Source organism: Nannobrachium achirus, assembly GCF_963921795.1.
Source record: "Nannobrachium achirus genome assembly, chromosome: 15".
Lineage (NCBI taxonomy): Eukaryota > Metazoa > Chordata > Actinopteri > Myctophiformes > Myctophidae > Nannobrachium > Nannobrachium achirus.
In genome coordinates this window covers 36,379,623-36,402,388 of record NC_137822.1, presented here as the reverse complement: position 1 = coordinate 36,402,388, position 22,766 = coordinate 36,379,623, and the positions used below count along the sequence as shown (strand labels likewise).

The 22,766-nt window shown below is 43.3% G+C and overlaps 1 protein-coding gene across 1 annotated transcript; it reads left to right on the top strand.

Moving 5' to 3' along the window:
- Positions 1 to 10,576: 10,576 nt before the first annotated feature.
- On the top strand, positions 10,577 to 20,889 carry LOC308299812 (ATP-dependent DNA/RNA helicase DHX36-like; the record flags this gene model as incomplete). Its single annotated transcript, XM_080743597.1, has 2 exons — positions 10,577 to 13,716; positions 20,883 to 20,889. 2 exons carry the CDS (start codon positions 10,577 to 10,579, stop codon positions 20,887 to 20,889), a joined length of 3,147 nt encoding a protein of 1,048 aa, XP_080599723.1.
- Between the last annotated feature and the right edge of the window lie 1,877 nt (positions 20,890 to 22,766).

Here is a 22,766-nt window from a genome sequence, read left to right as displayed (position 1 = left end):
TTTTTTAACAATTACATGTCACGAAGCCTTGAATTCATGGAGATTATTATTATTATTTTTTGTTTGTTTTTATTTTGTTTTGGTCACATTCCTATGCAGATAATTTGATGCCCGGGTGCCGGGTGGTTGCTCAGTAGGAGACTCAAAGAGTCCAGTGGACTTGAAGACTCTGGTCATTGCCAGTCATCAAATAATTGGCTTATTAATGCAACAAGAACATTTTTTTTTTTTGGGTGAACTACTCTTTTAAGCTCTGCCTTTCTGGTAAACTAATAAATGCATGCACATGTAAACAAATCAGATACTAGTTGGTTCAAGTGCCAATTTACTTTGAATTAAAGCTATTTAAGTTGGAATACGTGTATGAGAAATTATTATAAAATTGTTAATGATATAGCATTCACTTTCAATAAGTTCCTCAAAATATAACCAGCGTCATGTGAGGCGAGTTAACCACGTGCTGTTGTCTACATGGCCTTCCTCATTGGTCCATTCTGTGTTGGGTATGGGGGCAGGAGGAACTTCCACGAATCGCCCCATCCAGAGAGGTTGTGGACAGTTGCTCGCTTCTTCTGGCTCTGCGGCCGAACAATGTACCTCCAGGACTCGGACCATTCTTCAAAGAACTTGTTATCTTCTGTTGTGTCTGCCTCTTCCGATGCAGCCTTCTTTACTGGGGCCGAATTCCTCTTGGGACGTGGCTGTGTTTTGCAAAGAAGGTGACCTCCGGCCCATTTCTTCACGTCAGGGTTCCCCTGGTTGATGTTGACATACAAGTATGGATACTTCATAATGAGATTTCTCGACATGAGAACCCATGGGTCATCTTGTTGCTTGGACTTGGACCGACCAGATTTGTCCGTGGCTTGACCGCTGGAGCCCATCAGGAACTTGTATGACTTCCCCCAAATCTTGAAATATTGGGCGAAGTATTTGTGCTCCGAGTGGTCTTTGCAGATGGCGACAAAGAGGTGCTGTCTTCTGATGCGCGTGCCTCTTGTGAACATCACCATGTGGTGCGAGGGATTGGGAGAGCATTCTACCCAGGATTTGTTGACGTGGGGCATGGGGTTGGCAATTCTGAATGACATTCCCCATTCAGATGCCTGCTCGATGACTGGGGCAACTGACTGCTCGTGCATATGGCTGTCTGTGCCTTGCTCAGTCATGCCCGAGGAGCTGCTATGCAGACATGTTGCCTTCCATGACTCGCTCCACTGCTTTTCAGGAAACCTCTCCCTGAAGATGTGGCTGTCAAACGATCGGCTCATCTTGTCTTTGGCTTTCTGCAAAGGCAGCTTCCCCCTCCAATGTCCAATCACCATTGACGCCTCCGCCCCGCTGTGCTGGAGCAGCTGCTCATCCAGGTGCTCTGTGTGGAAGCCAGACTGCCTCCAGGCGTCCATCCACTGGGTGAGGGATGGTCTGTCATGGTGGAACTGAGAGTCGGAGACCATCCAAGATTCCTGCCAGTCGGCTACAGATCTCTGCCTTCTTCTCTGCTCATGTTGGCCTGGTTGGTGGTGGTGGTGGTGGTGGTGGTGCTGGACCTCTGGCTGGTGCCGGGGCCTGGGAATCCTCCAAGAGTCATCCCAGATATGTGCTGTAGTCGGACCATTTTGGGGAATCACCATGGGCTCTACGAAATGGTTCTCCTCCCTGGCACGGTTGGGACGGACTCTGGGAATGGTGGGCCAATCCTGCTGCCAAACCTCAGCGTCCTGAGCCAGGGGTTGATTGGTGTACTTCCAGGACTCTTTCCACTCAGACTCATCAGGTCTTCTCTCACCACCCTTGCTAGCCTCTCTGAAGGGCCTGGAGGGCTGAGGCCTCGTTCGTCTTCTCTCCAGCCTCATGTAGTGTTTCAACGTCTTCCAGGAGTCTCTCCATTCAGTGCCAGAATATGTACTTTCAAGATGTGTGAGGCGAAGCAACATGCTGTGCGTGAATTGCATCCTGGGTTGGTAAATCACCTCATGTCTTAGTTGCTCGTAGCGGGGGTCTGTTCTCTCAGTCAGGGAAGGCTGCTCCTTTGGTTTCTCCACCTTCTCAACTTGTGTTTTTGCCGGCGCAGCATTCAGCACTTTCTTTAACTCCTCACTTGGTTCTGAGTCGTTCTTGGTCATCTTCCATGAACTTTCCCACTCGGAAAGAGGCTTGGGTTTATCACGAAGCAGTGACTTCAACCAATCTCTGTACTTACTCTCACGTGATGCGGACATGTTGATGATGACCTTGTGAAGGGGCTCTTCTTCGTTGTCGTGAACATCATGAATATCTTTCTGATGCTCCATGGGAGAGGGAACATGTGCAGCTTTCTCAGGGCCATTGGTTACTCTAACGGAGGCTCTCCACGACTTATCCCACTCCACATGGTTACAATTTTGAACAGAAGATGACTGCTTGGATTTGTAGTGGAGTTGGTGGTTCATGAATTTCCAAGAACTGCTTGGCATACCATTCTTAGGCTTCTTGTCAACATGACCTTCGATGGGACCATTTGTTGGCTCAGTAGATGGGGTATGCTGACCTTCCTCTCTGGGCTTTGTTGCTTTCCATGAATCACTCCATTCTGCCGAGCACAACGCCTCATTTTGGTGCTGAGTCTCCTCCAGTGAGCTGAACATGCCATATTTTGGATCGTCACTGCCTTTCTGTGAAGAGGAAGACTTCCCTGCTTCTGTCTGCCTCTGGGAATCTTTCCATGACATCTGCCACTCATCTGTGGACAGGTCGAGATCTAGCTCACGAGACTTAATCATCCTGTGAATGTAGTTTTCCCAGAGGCTTAGGCCGCGGTGATCGACCAGATTAGGCCCGTTCGGCCAAGGTTTGACTGCCTCACTGTAGGGCTGCTGAACAGCGAGCCTCCAGCACTGGCCCCAGGTGGATGGGACCCCCTCCCCCTCCTCTGGCTCTGGAAGTGGCTTGCTGTACTTCCAGGATTTGGACCAAAACATGGTGGAAGGCTGGGTCTGGTCGATGGACGCGAGCAACTGTAGCTTGATTAAATTGTTGCTTGGGAGCTTCTTCTTGTCCTTGCTCATGCTCTGGCTTGGAAGCGAATTGCTTCTACCCGTACTACCCAAGCGAGGTCTTCCACTGCCCCCGGAACTGGAACCTGTACTAGCCAAGCGAGGTCTTCCGGAACTGGAACCTGAACTATCCAAGCGAACTCTTCCGGAACTGGAGCCTATACTATCCGTGCGAACTCTTCCGGAACTGGAGCCTATACTATCCGTGCGAACTCTTCCGGAACTGGAGCCTGTACTATCCTTGCGAACTCTTCCGGAACTGAAGCCTATGTCGGAGCCTGTGGAGCCTGTACTGTCCAAGCGAGATCTTCTGGAACCGGAACCCCAACTATCAGTGCGAGCTCTTCTAACGCCCGTTCTATCTTCCAAGCGTTCCTGCCATTCTGCATTAATGCTGGGGAGGTAAACAAAACCAAAATGTTAGTAAGACCTAATACTACTATAGCCAGGAATATAATATATATTAACAATAATATTAACAATAATTAAGAATAAGAATAACGAATAAGAATAATAACAATGATGATTATTATTTTTGTTGTTGTTTTTATTTTTATTTTAGTGATAAGGAATAACTGGAGACTTAAAGGCCCGCTGTATGATACAGTAGGTCACATGGTCTCTCTGAAAACGGTCTGAAACAGTCTGAAACTCATGTAATCTGCCCCTCGCCCCCCAACAACAGCTGACTAGTACAGTAAGTAGTCTAAGTACAGTCAATTAATTTGATTGGCTTATAATTGCTCATTCCCACAATGACATCATAAAAATATTAACTTATATTTTAAGATGACTTCTTAAGGTGACAGTACCCCTTTAGGTGACAGTACCCCTTTAAAGACACACTTAAAGTCAAGGGAACACTTTCAGTAGCCCTAACTATTATACATTTTTACATTTTCAGATTATGAGCTGAAAATGATTATCATAAAAATCTTGTGTATACACTGAGCTTTTGGAGCTGAAGCAGACTGGAGAATATCTCTTTAGTGTAAAGAACCATAGAACACTGCCACTAGAGGGTGCTATCCCTCTGGGTAACAGCGTTATTCATTTTTATTTTTTAATCAGAAATCCCATAGGGGAATCTTAGATTGCGTCAGGTAAGAACTGTAGTATAAACTACTCATTTTGTACGATTCTTTTCTTTCTCCAAAAATCATGTAGGCTAACTCAATGGCTAACAACAACACAGAGTCACATAGGCCAGTGGTTCTCAACCTGCGGGTCAGGACCGCCAGGGGGGTCCCCAAATGATTTTGTGTATGGGGTCCCTAGATGATTAACTTAATGTGCAACATTGTTTTCTCACTGAACAGTAAACAAACCAACATAAAGTTTAAGTGTATATTTCCAAAGTGACAATTGAAGGACTTTTTGAATCCCTCTAACATGACAAATTAAATATTGGCCAAATTGTCAAATAGTTGAGGAAGAAATTGCAAAAATAGACGATCTACATGCTCACAACGTTGGTATGGCACTGTTGCAGGAAGAACAGTTAGTGGGTGAAGGTTAGCTATATCCTTAAATAGAACGTTAGAATCGATCACATTATCTGCACCACTGAAATATACAACTCATGGTGACTGCTCGTGTGTGTGTGTGTGTGTGTGTGTGTGTGTGTGTGTGTGTGTGTGTGTGTGTGTGTGTGTGTGTGTGTGTGTGGTACTACTAGACACACAAGTATCCTTGCACCTGTCATCTGAGCTGTTCAGCAGAATTCCAATCTCAGCCCCTCACACCTACACGACGTTGTGAGCTATTCATACTACTTCTTAAGCATTTGTTTTCTAATTTATGGAATTTCTTAAATTTTTCATTATTTAGAAAAATCATTGCATTTTGTATAAGATTCATCCGTTTTTTGAAAATGTTTTGAAATAATAATGCAAAACAAAATGTATACCAAAAATGAAGGGACCCATAAAAATGTGTGCGCTACCCACAAACCGGTCCCCAGTCCCAACCCAGTGTTTGCAATGGGCTACAGTATAACACTGTTTCCCAAACTGTGGGTCGTGGACCGATTTTTATGGGTCCCTTCATTTTTTGTTTCCTACATATTTGCTTTTAATTATTATTTCAAAACATTTTCAAAAAACATTCCCAAAAAAGCTAAATATTTCATGAATTAAAGACATTTCATTATTTTATTTTTTTCCCACAGTAATTTCATGAAGAAATCAAAGAAAAATCAAAGAAATTCCATAAATTAGAACACAAATGTTTAAGAAGTAGTGAAAATAGCCGATCTACAAGCTCACAACGCGTCGCTTCGTGCCGCGTAGTTAGCTTGTAGATCTGGTGTTTTCACTAGTTTGGGTCTCAGGGCAAACGTCTAATGTCTGTTTTGGGTCACAAGCTAAAAGGTTTGGGAACCACTGGGCTGTATGTAATACCCACTATTGCAGGGCGCTCTGTTGCTGCCGGATCTCCTCCTGCTTCTTCTTGGCTTCGGTCTCCTTGAGGCGGCTCTCCCACACGTTCTTCACGATGGAGGCTGCACAGCCCAAGGTCTCCACCTTGTTGTCCCTGTCCCTGCCTTCTGCCATCCTGGCTCCTTCAAGAGCTCTGCAGCTGCATTGTCACAAAAATTGTGAAATTTGATTTTGTGCAAGTTATATCGTCAGAGTCAGTAATCAGCTACATTGTCACATCACAGGTTTACAGAAGTAAAGAAAATGGGGTGGAAATTAGTTTATGTTTTATTTCCTTAGAAAGAATAAAGGAATCAAGAGAAGAAGAAAAAGGGGGGCAAGGGGAAAGAATGATCTACATATTTACACATAATACCTGAGATAAGATATTATTAAAGGAGTAGTTCACCCCCAAAATGACTTTTTTTCTATTGATTACTTATGCCATGGAGAGTAGAGTTCAATAATATTTTTTGTTTTTTTTTCACAAAAATTTGATTAGAGTAAATTTACCCCCATTGATTCCGGATGGGGACCCGTTTCGAAACAGGTCCCCATCCGGAACGAATGGGGGTACATTTATTATTATCATTATTATTGAACTCTAGTCTTCATGGCGTGACTAATCAATAGAAAAAAAGTAATTTTGGGGGTGAACTACTCCTTTAAGGTGTGTGTGCATAGCAGATGTACAGTATTCTGTATGATATGGACATTAGTTAAGGTGCTAGAAAAACACACAAGAAAAGTCAGTGTGTTGTACAGATATTAAGGTGCAAAATGGCAGCGTGTGTCGACCACATAATCCAATCCATAATCCATCATTTGATAAGTAGATTATAGCTGCAGTAATGTCATGTAAAGCAGTTCTCAAACATCTTCATGTCAAGGACCCTCAAATTGATTATCAGACATCATCTGAAAAAGGTTTGTGCCAGGGACCTTATGTAAAAAAATACAACATTTTCCATTACTTTTCAAATATTTTCAAAAATCCAGTGGTTAAAATGACTGACACTACGTTAGCTACTTTAACTGGGGGCCACCTGGATTCATATGTGACTATTTATAAATCAGGAATGGTGCTGATCCCTGTTAATAAATAGCATCATAGCAGTCATGTTAAAAGCCCTTAATGCTGCAGTGTAGAGCAGGGGTTTTCTAAGTGGGTGACGGGGCACCCTGGGGTGCCGTGACGGCAGTCCAGGGGTGCCGCAAGATAATTTGATAATATTTTGAATTTATTTGGACACTTATTTTCTGTCAGTTCTAAGCAAAATGGCTATTATCTCAACGTTTTCCTCGCAACATAATCACTAAAATGTCGTCACTGTCAGGCAGAAACCTCGTATCTCCAAGTTTCAAATGTGTAGACCTACGTCTTTTGGTGAAGCAAAGCCCTGCTTCATCATACAAGACTGTCACATGAGGCGTTGTGTGCTTGTAGATCTGCTGTTTTCACTAGTTGAGTACATTTGATAGATGATAAATACAAAACGAACGGTTTTGGACATTTACACCTTACAACGACGATATGCTATAAATATAAGGTGCTGGGAGTGAAAATTATAATGTAGGGGTGCCTCGGATTAAAACAATATTTATGGGCTGCCCTGAGACAAAAAAGTTTGGGAACCCCTGGTGTAGAGCGCGCACACACACACACACACACACACACACACACACACACACACACACACACACACACACACACACACACACACACACACACACACACACACACACACACACACACACACACACACACACACACACACAGTTGCTTACTAATTTAGCAAACGTATGTGTTGTTAATATATACCACACCATCGCAATATATTTGTGTGAAAGTCAATGTATGTTTCAATAATTGTTTTTACACCCACAATTGAACATGCGTGCTATAATACCTAAACACCGCAGACAGCAAGAACTAACATTTTCTCGTGTACTACACAAGTTCCCTTTCAAGGATTATTAACTCATTAAAACCGGGGAAGCATCTGTCTCATTTTAGATTTTAGCCACAGTATATTATCATCTCTGTTGGGTGACAACCTCATATGACCAAAACTGTTACTTTTCAGGCTTCAAATTCAGAAATAGCGAAAGTAGCAGATCTACAATCTCAGAAAGGGCCGATTCGCGCCATGTTCCGAGCTTGTGGTTCTGCTACTTTTGATACTTTTGTGTGACGCAATCAGTCATGTTGCCATATCTTTTTTCTTTTTTACTTTTACTGAACTGACGCCACTGCGCTGTAGCGTGATCAAGTAAGGCATTGCCTTATAAAAAAAAGAAAAAATGATATAATAGTATTAGAGAAAACTTAAAATAATGAGATGAGGTTTCTGCCCGACAGCAACGATACATAGCGACATAGATTTTTTTCTTCTTCAGAAAACTGTTACGGTGCGTGTTAACGGCGGGCGATGGACGGCCCTATTTTCCGGAAGTGCGGAACATCGTCCAAAAACATGAAAATATTCCATATCTTGATGAGGTAGGCGATAGCCAATCAAATTCATGTGTTGCTTTGTTTACGTCAGGAACGTCCACTAGGAGATTTTTATCGCCCAGTGTAGCCGGCTGTCGCCCGTTGTTAAAACGTAGGATTACATTCATGCAGAAGAATTACAGACATGCAAGTGCAAGTTCCTCCTTAGTCCTTACCAGTGATTCCTGGCTGTGTGTTTGTGTGTGGCTGTGTGTGTGTTTTAAGCAAGATATGTGAGGACAAATTCAGCCTCACAACAGTTTTATACCCCAGGGACAGCACTTGACCTACTGCTGGATATACGTGACCTTTAAATGTAAGCAAGTATACATGTACAGCTAAAAATAACAAGCATGCATAAGATGTATCTCCTACATAACACATACAGTAGCCTACATAACTGGGTAAAATCTCAATATTTCTACGTCCCAATAGTTCGACTAAAGGGTTAGGTTTAGGCATAGTCTTACTGAGGTTAGGGTTAGGGTTAGGTTTGGGCATATAGCATTTACCAGGTTAAAGTTCACCAGGTTAGCATTCACCAGCGTCAAACTAATGGGACGTCGAACAAATGTTACGTCGCAATATCGACACGCTCCCACATAACTGTACATACAGCCTGCCCCCCCCCCGGTCACAGTAACCCATATGTCCCTTGTGACGCCCCTTAAAACAGCTGACACTGGATGTGTGTGATATGGGTGTGATATAATAATGCCCATCCTCAAAATGGCCCAAATAATCGTAAGCTCACAACACTTCGCAATGTGAGTACGTAGAAGTAAACGTCTCTGTTCAAATCCGGAATATTACAGAATGCAGATTCAGGCTGCACAATAAAAGTGATGGAAAAAGTACTCGCATGTTTTACTTAAAGGAGCTATAGTCAACTTTTTCATTGTAGGGCCGACACTTTGTTTACATACTAGTCTATAGACTAGAATGTAAACAAAGTGTCGGTCTGACAATGGCCAAAATGATTATTTTATCATTATTTTACGCTTTTTGTGGTAATTCTTTAATAGAAACACATATATGAAGCTTATTTTTTTATAAAATATTTTCAAAACATTATTTTTATTTTAGCATCCGTTTTTCAAGAAAAAGTTGACTATAGCTCCTTTAAGCAAAAAGGAAACTGGTAACCGAAGACTTAGCCTAACCTTACCTCCCCCTGACCCTTCTATTGTAAATACCATTTATTTTTGCATCGTGTTTTCTGCATAGTAGGCCTACTGTGTTTTATCTGTCTGTCATTCAATGTTATATGAGTTAAAAAAAGGATATCAATGTAAAATATTGCTGCAAGCAGCGATAAAGTGGCCAAGCCAGGAAAAAGTAGTAAAAAAAAAAAAGCAGCAAGGGAAAAAATTGCAGGAAAAGTGGGAAAAGAAATCAAAGACAAACTAGAAGCAGTGTTCTTCCGAGAACAGGTCTCCGGCAGGTCAGATAGGTTGGGTTTTTTTTGCCTCTTGGTGGCACTATAATAGGCCAATGTGAAAAGGGCGCCACGTGTTCTTGGGCCTTTCATGGCAATCGGAAGCTGCATGCGTGATTTGAGTCATTTTGTTCCAAAAATGTGTTTTGCAAAAGTTGACCCGCTGGTGGCGCTATAACAGGCCAATGTGAGAAGAGTGGCATCTGTTGCGGTGGCTCGCTCAGCAGAGCTGCAAAAGACAGACTGACTGTTGGAGATACCGTTAATAAATGACAATGAAACAATACCTACAGTACAGTGTGTGTGTGTCCTGAGGCATTCTGGGTAGTCCGTCCCCTGTCCAATGCAACAGGATGCTACAATATGTTTGGGGTGGGGGCCTGCACTTGTCAACCGAGCGGGAGGAGTGGGACAGAGGCAGGTGACCCAGTAGGATATAACAGCAGTGACGACACAAAGAAATGTCTGGAGAAATTAATTGGCACATGACGATTAATTTGGGGATAAAAATAGTTACCCTACCCTATACTGTTACCCTAGCTAAATAGTTGGCCAGGGTAACCGTTTTTTTGGGCGGTGCTAACCGCTCCTACGTATGGCTCCGTGTGTAGGTCTCTATGTCCGTATGAGTGTCCGTATGAGCATGGAACTCCATGTATGGAGATAACTAATTTTTAAAGACATGGTCTAATAAAGGCGTGTAACTTCATATTGATGACATCAGTCTTGCCCAAATGTGGAGGGAGCCGAGGGACGGTAGGTTACTTCCTTGGCCTACTGGCAGAATGCACAAAAATATTGTGCTGATCGAAATTTGTGTGATTAGCTGTGGACACACACAGACATGACAGACCCTCTTCTAGATGGCTCGCCTACTTGGAGCTACGCTGTTAAAACAAGACAGGGTCTAATTCCCTGTGGATCTCTTACGCCATGTTGATGACGTCAGTCTTGCCCAACAATGGTTTGCAAGATTAGCAGTGGATGGAACGGATGGACACGCAACTGGTCTTCTAGGCGTCTAGAGGTGCCATGCTGTAAAATATTCCATAATGGCTGGTGATGTCATGGTATGTCACAAAATGTGTGACATACCATGACATCACCAGATCACCGGATCATTTAATGATCTGTATATCAGCTCAAAGGCCTCACCGCATACCATTTGTACAACACGGTAATAAATATGGGTGATGAATATAATGATGGGTGGGATAAGAGGAAAAGAAAAGGAAGCTCGGGATACAGGGACGGATACAGGGAAGGATGGGGAAAGGGTGATAGGGGTGGTCACCATGCTGTAAAATCTCCCTATCCACCATCTAGTTATCGGGGAGACCAGTCCAAGAGAGAGCGACAGCGTCCGCCACCACACCTGAAGGGACGCGAGATTGGTCTGTTTTACGCAAAGGCTGGAGCGGTCAGGAGGAAGCAGGATGATCGTAGCTCACGAGCGGTGGTGCAGATGGATGCGGCCAGAGAGCAACATATCAAAAATCTGCTTACCTCTATCCAGAATGACCACTCCGCCCCTGACACCCACAGCAGGGATGACAGACCCACCACATCTGCCGACTGGCACGCAACTCATAGTTATGGTCACAGATACTTTGATGGAGATGCCCCTGAAGAGAATGAACGGAAGATGGAGGTGGAAACAGAAGTGTTGGAAGTAGAACCGGAAGAGAGAGTTAGTGCAGCAGAGGAGAACAGACCTAACAAATCATGTTACTTCACTCAGATGTCAGTCAAAGATGAACCCCCTAACATGTGGGATGATGTTGCAGATGAGGACAAAGGGAACATCCTAGGGAAAGAGGAGGATATGGAATACCTGTTTCAGGATGTGGTCAGAAATGAAACACAGGACGACTACTTGAAGAAAGATCTGAACAGCAAGAGAGGAGACCCCAAGTACCAGAATATGCTGAAGTTCAGGGAAAAACTCCCGTCTTACAGCAAGAAAGAGGAACTGGTAGAGTTGATCAACTCTAACAGTGTCGTGGTGGTGAGTGGGGAGACAGGCTGTGGAAAGACCACCCAGGTCACCCAGTTCATCCTTGACAACTACATCAATCGAGGGATGGGCTCCCTCTGTAGGGTGGTCTGCACTCAACCCCGAAGGATAAGTGCTATCTCTGTAGCAGAGCGTGTGGCAGCAGAAAGGGCAGAAACTGTTGGGAAATCTTGTGGTTATCAGATTCGCCTGCAGAGCCGTTTACCACGGAAACAAGGTTCTGTGCTATTCTGTACAACAGGCATTGTTCTTCAGTGGTTACGCTCTGATTCATTATTGTCCACGATCAGCCACCTTGTTCTGGATGAGATACATGAGAGGAACCTCCAATCTGATGTTCTCATCACCATCGTGAAAGACCTGCTCATGATCCGACAGGACCTCAAGGTCATCCTTATGAGTGCCACACTCAATGCCGAAAAGTTCTCCAAATACTTTGACGACTGTCCAATGTTCCACATCCCAGGGTTGACGTTCCCAGTGGAGGAGTTCTTCCTAGAGGATGTGGTGGAGATGACCAGGTATCACCCCCAGAGGCAGGACAGATGGCCCTCAAGGAACAAAAGGTTTAAGCAGGGGCACCAGTACCGACCGGAGAGGGAGCAGATGGAGGCTGAATATGAATACGAGAGCTTCCCCTCCTTTATGCGCACATTACAGGGTAGATACCCTCACAAAACCATTGAGACGCTGGAGATGTTGGACAATAATGACAACATTGACCTGGAGTTAATCAGGGAACTGATTCGTCATATTGCACTCAACGAGAAGGAAGGCGCCATCTTGGTCTTCCTGCCTGGTTGGAGTGACATCAGTAGTCTCCATGACCTTCTAAAGGATCAGCAGATGTTCAGATCAGATCGGTTTGTCATTATTCCACTACACTCCCTGATGCCTATGGTGAACCAGACTCTGGTGTTCAAGAGGCCTCCCCCTGGTGTAAGGAAGATTGTGATTGCTACCAACATAGCTGAGACAAGCATCACCATTGATGACATTGTGTTTGTGATAGATGGAGGGAAGATCAAAGAGACCAACTATGACACAGACAATAATATCAGGACCATGGCAGCTGACTGGGTCAGCCTGGCCAATGCCAAGCAAAGGAAAGGGCGTGCTGGCAGGGTGTGTCCAGGAAAGTGCTATCACTTATACAACAGTCTGAGGGCTAGCCTATTGGATTCCTATCAACTCCCAGAGATCATGCGAACACCACTGGAGGAGCTCTGCTTGCAGATCAAGATCCTGAAGCTGGGGCCTATAGGCGAGTTCCTGGCGAAAGCCCTGGACCCTCCCACTGAAAAGGCAGTCAGTCTGGCCATTAAACACCTCACACACCTGAATGCCTTGGACCATACTGAGAATCTGACAGCACTGGGCTATCACCTGGCTCGTCTGCCTGTGGAGCCTCACATCGGGAAACTAATCCTGTTTGGAGCCCTGCTGGGCTGCCTTGACCCTGTCCTCACAATCGCTGCCTCACTCAGCTTCAAGGATCCTTTCTTCATACCTCTGGGCAAGGAGGAGGTGGCAGACAGGAAGAGAAAGATCCTGTCCAGAAATTCGAAAAGTGACCATCTAACTATTGTCAATGCCTTCCAGGGCTGGGAGGAGGCTAAACGTCGTGGAGCCAGATATGAGAGGGACTACTGTTGGGAAAACTTCCTGTCAGCCAATACACTCCAGATGCTGCACAGCTTGAAGGGTAAATTTGCCGAGCTCCTAATGTCAACAGGCTTTGTCAGTAGCAGAAACCCCAAAGACCACAAATCCAATGTCAATGCAGAAAATGAGAAGTTGGTCAAAGCGGTGATTGTGGCTGGATTATATCCCAAGGTGGCTATGATAAGACCGATGTACAGCAAGAAGAGGCCAGGGGTTAAGGTTTACACTCAGCCTGATGGGAAGGTGTGTATCCATCCCAAGTCTGTCAATTTTGAGGAAACTCAGTTCAACCATACTTGGCTCATCTACCACCTCAAGATGAGGACCAGTTGTATCTTCCTGCATGATTGTACAGAGGTGTCTCCGTTTTCGCTGCTGTTCTTTGGCGGAGACATCACCATCCAGAAAGACGGAGATGATGAGACCATTGCTGTCGACCAGTGGATCGTCTTCAGGTCCCCCAAGCGCATCGCTCATCTCGTCAAGAGTCTGCGAAGAGAGCTGGATTCGCTGCTTGAGGACAAGATGCATAGCCCTGCTCCTGTGGATTGGACTAACCGCCAGTCCAAAGACTGTGCCGTTATTACAGCCATTGCCGACCTCATCACCACCCAGAAGTCCACGGATGACAGCAACCTCTCAAGGTACAGAAGATCCAACCCGATCTTACCCCGACTCTCACGAATAGCACATTCTGACATACTGGATTTCAATAATGATTTGCTCTTCAAACCGAAATCTTGGTTTGGACCGTGGGTTTAATAATAATAAAAATAATACGTTTTTGTGTATGGGCAGGCCTTCTTTTTTCTGTACCTGTCTTTCTTTGTAATTAGATGATCTCGAGATCCCATGCTACTTTTGTGCCAATGCTTGCAATTTTGCTGTGGTGGTAGGATTTTGGGTGTCACTGTGTGTACCTGTCCTCGATGTGATATTGAAATTTCAATAAAAAGATTTGAAGAGAATCAATAATCAAAAATAGCTGCAAGCAGCGATAAAGTGGCCAAGCCAGGAAAAAGTAGTAAAGCAAAAATGCAGCAAGGGAAAAAAGCAGGAAAATCAAGAAAAGTGGTAAAAGAAATCAAAGAAGAATAGAAGCAGTGTTCTTCCGAGAACAGGTCTCTGGCAGGTCAGGTAGGTTTTTTGGCCTCCTGGTGGCACTATAATAAATAGGCCAATGTGAAAAGGGTGCCACGTGTTCTTGGGCCTTTCAACGCAATCGGATGCTGCATGCGTGATTTGAGGCATTTTGTTCCAAAAATGTGTTTTGCAAAAGTTGACCCGCTGGTGGCGCTATAACAGGCCAATAAAGGTGGCATCTGTTCCTTGACATAGTGGGAATGGGCGTGCAAAATTTCACGCAGGCTGTGAGGCATGATTTGAGACGTTTTTGTCCACTTCATTGCTGCTTGCAGCTATATTTATTATTAATATTATTATTAATCCTTAGATTGCATGTAGAACGTTTCATGCAAATTCCTCGAAAATCCCAGAATAAAAATGGGTTTAAGCGTTTTACAAACTGCTCAAAATGGCGGAAAACCTAAGGGCAGAGCTTACAGTATTTTCCGGACTATAAGGCGCACCGGACTATAAGGCGCACTGTCAATGAATGGTCTATTTTCGAACTGTTTTCATATATAAGGCGCACCGGACTATAAGGCGCACATAATAGACGTTGTGTTATGCATCCAACAGATGGAGCTGTGCTAAAGGGAATGTCAATGTCAATGAATGATCCATATATAAGGCGCACTGGACTATAAGGCGCACTGTAGTTTTTTGAGAAAATTAAAGGCTTTTAAGTGCACCTTATAGTCCGGAAAATACGGTACTTGACAAAGACACAGATGAGTCAAGGCACGCGTGTAAGCAAGTTGCATGTCTTCAAGCCAACGAGGCATGACTTAAGCCTGTTTAAAGTTTGAATTTTCAAATGCTTTGCATAGCGCTCCCCCTTTGGCCAATTGGAATAGGATTGGTTTCAGAGGTCAAAAGTCAGAGCAAGTCAGAGCATGAGCTATACCTGTTCAAAGTTTGCACTTTCTAAGGCTTCCTACAGCGCCACCCTTTGGCCAATTGTTGCGAGCTTCGTGTTTTCGCCGTCTGGCATAGTCCTCTACCATAGTTTTGTAAAAAGCGACTGCACCGTTGCGAAAAGTGGCGGAATAGAAACACCAATATCAATGAGTGGCTGCAGCCACTTCGTGGCTTGGCCACTAATAAGCCATGTGCTTTCCTGAGCTTATCCTTTTAGTTGACCTTGTAACAGTGTACTGTACTGTCATGAAACTGACCTTTTCCTGTATGCAAACTTCTAATAATTACTTCAATCAATCAATCAATCAATCAATCAATAGAAATTCTCTGTTACAAGTAAAAGTCTGTATTTCTAAATTTACTTGACTAAAAGTACAAAAGTATTGATATTGGTCAGTAAAAACAGGGAGATGTGTAAGGCCGCAATCAGACATACGCGTGAGACATCTTCTCCGTATCGTTTGAGAATGAGGGGCGGAGGGGGAAGTCCAATGCATTTTCTATCTAAGTCACGTGGTTTCATGTCATTGCCATCTCTCTTGCTCAATCGAAGGCTGTCTTTTGGCCAAGAGATTTGCAAGAGACAAAAAAAACATGTGACCTTCATTGACAATGTATTGGACCTCCCCTCCTCCCCTCATTCTCAGACGATACGGACATGATAGCTCTCGCAACTGTTTGTAGCGCGCCTCAGAGTGAGAGCGGTGAGTGACGTAATGTTGTAGTTTTCTGACATTAGAAAACTACACCACGGTGAGTTGCTACTCACCTCACCTTGGAGTATGAATTAAACTTATATCGCCTCTGTCCGGTGGAGGAATATGTCCAAAACTGTTACTTTCCAGTATTCAAATTCAAAAGCAGCAAATTGTAACAGATCTGTGGTCGGTCGAGCTTGTAGATCAGCTGCTTTTTATAATGAAATCAAGCTGGGTGCTTGAGGAACAAAATGTTCTGGTGAGTGTGTAAAGAATATCCAAGTGTAAAAAAGCTATTAAAAAACTGTCAAAGAGTCACATACTGTATACTCTTTTACACAGCACCTCAACTTCCCAGCTAGCATCCCTAACATTCAGAGAAAATAACAGATCAACTTCCCAGCTAGCACCCCTAACATTCAGAGAAAATAAAAGATCTACAATGTGAACTTTTAGATCGACAATTTTCATCAAAGACACTAGGTATGTAGACTGTAGAGGGACAAAATGGAGGGGACAAAGTATGGACCTGATCAACTAAGTAATATTTAAATGGTTAAGATCCAGGCATGCTATATCAAAATCTTCTTTTAAAATACCCCTTAATCCATTACAACCAGGAAAGCATCAGTGCCATGTTAGCGTTGCCCATTCAAAAATAGCAGAAGCTCAAGCTCACAGCACAACACTGCAAGCTTGAAAACATTTGAGACAACTGGGACCTGACTGTCAACTGAAGAAAGGAATGAACTTAATACAGGAGTTGACGAGGGAACAATTATCAGGTGCGCCTGTGACACAAAGGCCAAGCGTGGTTGGTTGCTGTTGGAAGTGTAGCCACAATGCATCATGAAAAGGGTAATGTCTCAGGGAACTGCATGATTGACTAGCTGCTAGACTTTGTTTTAATTCCATTTCCATTTATGCAATTGAGCAGGAATTGTGGGTGGGGGGTGCATCTCTCCATTCCGACATGTTTCCTTTCCGACAGACACTATCTATCTCTTACCCTAACCCTAACCTTAACCTCTATGGAAGTGTTGCCACTCCGACAATAAGAAGTCACTGTCGGAGTGGCGACATGTCAGAATGGAGAGAGCCCCCCGTGGGTGTGGTAAGAGAACAGGAGGGGAAATAATAGTGAAACAAAAACATTGAAGCACTGAAAACAGTTTAGGCCAGCTCGACTTTGTAATATAATCAGCTTTATGTTGCTGGCTTCCACAATAGCTGAAAATGACTTGTCCTGTAGCCTGTTGCTTTGTCCCACTTGTGAACGCAACAATACTGTGAATTCCATTCCCCCAAATCTAATGAAATAATCCTCAACAAATAACAGTATGAGACAGCTATCAGTTGATTTATTGGGTGGAGTGTCTTCCTTGGTCTACTGGCCTACTGACCAGCTTGACGCTGAATGGTCCAGTGGTTTCCAAGGTTAGCCGCGTGGACACAGCTGCTACTCATAAAAAACAGAGGAGAGATTAAAGAAGTGACAGAGAGAAAACATACAGTATATGTACACATGTATCGTACACTGGACATGCTGACCTACATGAGGCAGCACTACTGTAGCTCATGGTGCTACTGTGGTAAAAATAGCTCTTCGCCATCTCCAGGACTCACATGCATTCTGTACATTCTGACCTAGACCTCCTGTACATCAGTGGTTCTCAACGCCCCCAGGGGTACCCACCCAGATGGCAATGAATTGACAATTTAAAAATAAAACCATTACTGCATCAAAAGTAATCAACTAAATTGTCAAATAATATAAGAAAGAGGCAAAGTTATAGAAAATAGACACTACTCTACTCACAACGCCTCACAATTCTTTAATACGTTTTTAGCTCTCTATGTTTGCTTAGTTCTTGCTTTTTATGTATTTGATAAATGCAACGAAAATGTTTAAATTGGCCTTCACATTATTATGAATTGGCCCCGGTTTACTCGGGGACCATGCAAGTTGGGAATTATGTAAACTAGCCCTTACCCGTTCAAAGATATGAGCTCCAAAATGATGTGCAGTGTGTGGGTTATGGGATGTGCACTGTGCACACAGTATATGAGGGATGGAAAGTAACTTTAACTGGTGCTTGCATGATGTAGGAGCATCAATGTAAGAAACCCGCCTCACAATTCTTTAATACGTTTTTAGCTCTCTATGTTTGCTTAGTTCTTGCTTTTTATGTATTTGATAAATGCAACGAAAATGTTTAAATTGGCCTTCACATTATTATGAATTGGCCCCGGTTTACTCGGGGACCATGCAAGTTGGGAATTATGTAAACTAGCCCTTACCCGTTCAAAGATATGAGCTCCAAAATGATGTGCAGTGTGTGGGTTATGGGATGTGCACTGTGCACACAGTATATGAGGGATGGAAAGTAACTTTAACTGGTGCTTGCATGATGTAGGAGCATCAATGTAAGAAACCCGTTTCGTTTAATGGCTACAGAGATACTGTCCCCCCCCCCCCAGCCCGCCCGCCCACCCGCCTGCACACACACCCGCCTGCCTGCACACACACACACACACAGAGCTGGTTAAACATTTTGCCTCAAGCTAGATGCAGAATAGATGTGCCTCATGCTAGATGCAGAATAGAGAGTAGATACACCATAAAAATGCTAATATACAGCATACGATTTGTGAAAGTGACAAACGGGCTTCACAGTTATGTCAGGTGTGTTCATATGCTTATGGTGATGCGATTTCAGATCAATTGCTCCAGCCACTGAGGAGAAACGCTGTGACAGACACTCAGACACTCACTCAGACACTCACTCAGACATTCGCAAAATTATAGTATAGATGGAGAACGACTGGGAATGTATGCTCCACCCAGTTATGCAATACCTGTTGATTTGGCATGTGTCCCCAAATGTGTCCGTGGCAAAGACACTCATTGTTTATGTCAGTGGCAATGTTGACTGTTGTCTACCTATAGTAGCTAAAAAAACATCCTTAGATATACTGTACAGCAATGCTCTAAGTGTGCCAAATCTCATGTTTTTACCGTAAAATGCAAAGAAAGTTATTTGTATATCTGCTTGATTGTAAGGACATGTGGTGAACATAAGATTGCTGCCCTTAAGATTGGGAGATGTTTTATTCGCAATTGGACTTACCCTTTTTCTTAATTCCATTAAAACCGGTAAAGTAAAGTGTCATTTTAGATTTTTGCTATAATTTATATCGACATGAGTTTTTCAACAAGAAAAAAAGAAAAAAAGAAGAGTAGTTCTCACTTTGTGCTGCGCTGCGAGCTTGTACATCTGCTATTTCGTAACATTTTTGAAATGTCTTGAAGGTTTTTGGTGTCCGCGACCAAATATATCAATTTGGGGGTCTTGCCTTGGTGGCACTAGAATTGCCCCTATCCATGCCAAACTTTGCACACACACTCCTTGGCTGGCAAACCACAACCTCCGCCCCTGATTTCTCACATGCCCCTCTTCTAGCGCCGCCATGAGGTTGCTAAGGCCAATTTTTTTGTATACATGCGACCTGGCAGCCACTTATCTCTCGATCAGTGAGTCTTACTGGTTTTAATTTATTTTTGTATATGTTCTGTATCGTAATGTAGTTAGTTAAGTTAACTTAATTGTAATTTATTTTTTACATTAATGTTATTTTCCCCTACTTTTAAGTGTCTAATGTGTGTACTTTATTGTCTGTATATTTTGTCTTTTGTGTTTGTCTCGTGTCAAAAAACAAACCATTAATTAAATATTTAAAAAAAAAAAAAAAAAAAAAAAGAATGGGGGCACACACCAGAAAACAAGAACAAAATAAGAAAGACTATGGGGTCACCATTCATCAATGTCACTATAAGGTTCATCATGTACATTGATGTCATGTCTCCAATTCCCTGTGCAGTCCGACAAGACGTCTTCCAGCTGTTGTTTTGGTTGGACACTGGACAGACCAACCAACTACCATAGCCATCCTCAGACGGTCATCAAATTATTGGTTTTAGGAATGCAACAAAAACAACAATGAAAAAATCTCCACGAATTAAACGCTTCATGGGGTGTGTAATTGATTGTAAATAAGTCATTTTTTGGGGGTGAACTATGTCATGTTAGGTGGACCTAAACTCAGCAGATGTAGGCTAGTCTCTTTATGTGTAAGGCTATTGCCTTGTGCTGAACCACAATCGAGTCTTAGAAACAGTCAGTCAGTGAGTCCTAGAAAATGCCATTAATTCCTGTGGTAGGCTACATGTCCAGACCCCCTGATCTCCCCACCCCCTCCTATCACATGTTAACTCATACGTTTTACATACACACACACATGCATGCATGCCCAACATTCCAGAACTCCAAATAACTGCACCCAATAGCGTGAGGACAGGCTGTCTATTTTCAGTCCGAGGTCACCAAATGGCTTATCTCTAGGCAGAACACCACCGGCCACTGTAGGACAAACTGCTGTTGATAGGAAACTGAACTTCAGTCTAGGTGTGCAACAGTTAATCAAACTAATTGTTTATTTAAAAAAAGACAAAATGATAATAGATAAGAACAACTTCCCCCTTTTTCAAGCTATCTTCATATAATTGGTCCTCACTAATGCACATGATGAAATAAAAATGCCCACCCGGTCTGTGACTCATAGGAGGGCTGTGGACACTTTAGAAACCCGCCTACCAGTGACATCATAATCATTTTTCCTTTTTACGTGAGAACGTGAGAACAATGGCTTCTATTCCAGGAATAAGCATGAGGTTTCTATTAGCTTCGATTCACTGATAGGCAGGTATCTGAACAGTCCACATTCCCTCCTCTGAGACACAGAAAATGGTGCCATATATGTATTATGAAAATAATATGTTGAAAAATGTATTTTTATTTCTTGTGAAAGTTGTTTGGCAGCTTTCGGTGAATGGCAGTTTCATTTACTAGCTATTGTGAAAACGGAATTGCTTTGTGCCAACTGCCACTGCATAGTGCATGAGAACTCTCTCCCTGGCTTATACGAGATGCACGTGGCTCTGTGTCGGCATTGTTCATGTGTGTTTACGAGTGTCCACTGTGTCTAATGTGTTTTTGTTTGTATTGCAGATATTAATTCTATCACATTATGCTGCTGTAATGCGCCAAGCCTCAATTTCCCTTTGGGATTAATGTTGTATCTCTCATCTATCTCATCTCTTTGTCTGTCTGTGAGGAAGAGCCCTACTGTTCTGTTCCCGCAAACCAAGCACCACAAACAATGCTGTTACAGTAAATGTAGGAAAACAGGAAATGTGGGGACATACAGGGGCCGGGCGTCACACCAAATTCTGGGCCCTGGGTACAAGGATTCACTGCGGGCCCACCATGAATGTTAATTATTGAAAAATAGCAGATATACAAGCTCACAGCCACGCTGTGAGCTTGTAGATCTGCTATTTTCTGAAAAATCGTAAATGTGTGCAAGAAACCTATGTTTCCATGTATGTCAGTGGTGCTCAAACCTTTTCATATCAAGGACAACCAAAATGATATGTATTTGGCCACGGACCCCCATCTAAAAATATTTAGTTCCAGGGATCCCCCCAGAAGTGTAATTTGAGTTACAAATGTTCGCTTAAAAATACATATAGGCCTATTCAAAGATTTGCACACATTTTCACAACTTTAAAAAAAATAGCAGATCTACAAGCTTGCAGCGCAGCACTCGGTGCCGCGCTGTGAGCTTGTATATCTGCTATTTTTCAATAGCTAAAGTTACTAGGGCCCCTCCACCTTGGGCCCTAGTAACTCAGTCCTAAATACATATAGGCCTATTCAAAGACTAGGGCCCCTCCACCTTGGGCCCTAGTAACTCAGTCCTAAATACATATAGGCCTATTCAAAGATTTGCACCCATTTTCACGACTTTAAAAAAAATAGCAGATCTACAAGCTCGCAGCGCAGCACTCGGTGCCATGCTGTGAGCTTGTATATCTGCTATTTTTCAATAGCTAAAGTTACTAGGGCCCCTCCACCTTGGGCCCTAGTAACTCAGTCCCCGCCCCCCCCCCCCCCCCCCCCCCCCCCCTCCCTTGTGACGCCCCTGGGTACATATCCCAGATTTGCCAACAGATAGTACTCATTTCTTACTCGTTTTTTTTTTTTTTGCTGCCTGCTCACCTGGGGTTAATGTTCTCATCAAGCCCAGCACACAGGCCCCATTTACACTGGCAGCCAAATCCAGCCAGAATCAGCTCTGAGCCACATCCAGATATTTGTTAAAATGAGTCTAACAGGTCACATGACTCATTTAAACAAATCAGATTCCAATCTGGATGTGGCTATCTGATCTGCAGGCTGGATTTGGCTACCAGTGTAAATGGGGCCATAAAAGCCCTGGCTTCTCATTTAAGCCCTTGCCAGTTTGTTTAGTTGCCAATGGGGGAAATGATGGGCAACTATGCCTCAGCTTCTCAGATTTTGGCTTGTTTCCAGCATTGTTCTAACTCCTTTGTCTCCCTGTGTCTCAGATTGCCCAGTACCCCCACACCCGCTGCTTGCCTGCCAACCAGCCATGCATACAGCCATTCCATACTTTTATTCATTATGATTTTTATTTTGTGGAATAAAATATTATATTGCTTGTTAATCTGTTTCTGAGTTCTGCTTTTGGGTCCAGTATTAGAAAATGGACTTGGGTAAAAGTACAAAAGAATTAGCATTATGCAGAATGTCCAATCTCACATTTTTCTTTTTCTTCTTTTGAAAATAACCAATCTAATAGCCGAGTTATAGAGCTTATAATTAGTTATGTATGATTTGCATTCATAATCTAAATCTACAAAGACTGGAAAGTGATGGAAAATGTGTAATTCTATTAGACTGTAGCTATTTGCAGAGCATTTGCAAGTGCAAAATCTGCCATCTCTTGCTTCACTCTTCACTTTCACTTCTGCAAGGAAATAATGACGATTTCACCACAGAGTGAATTTATGTCTCGTGCGTGACTTC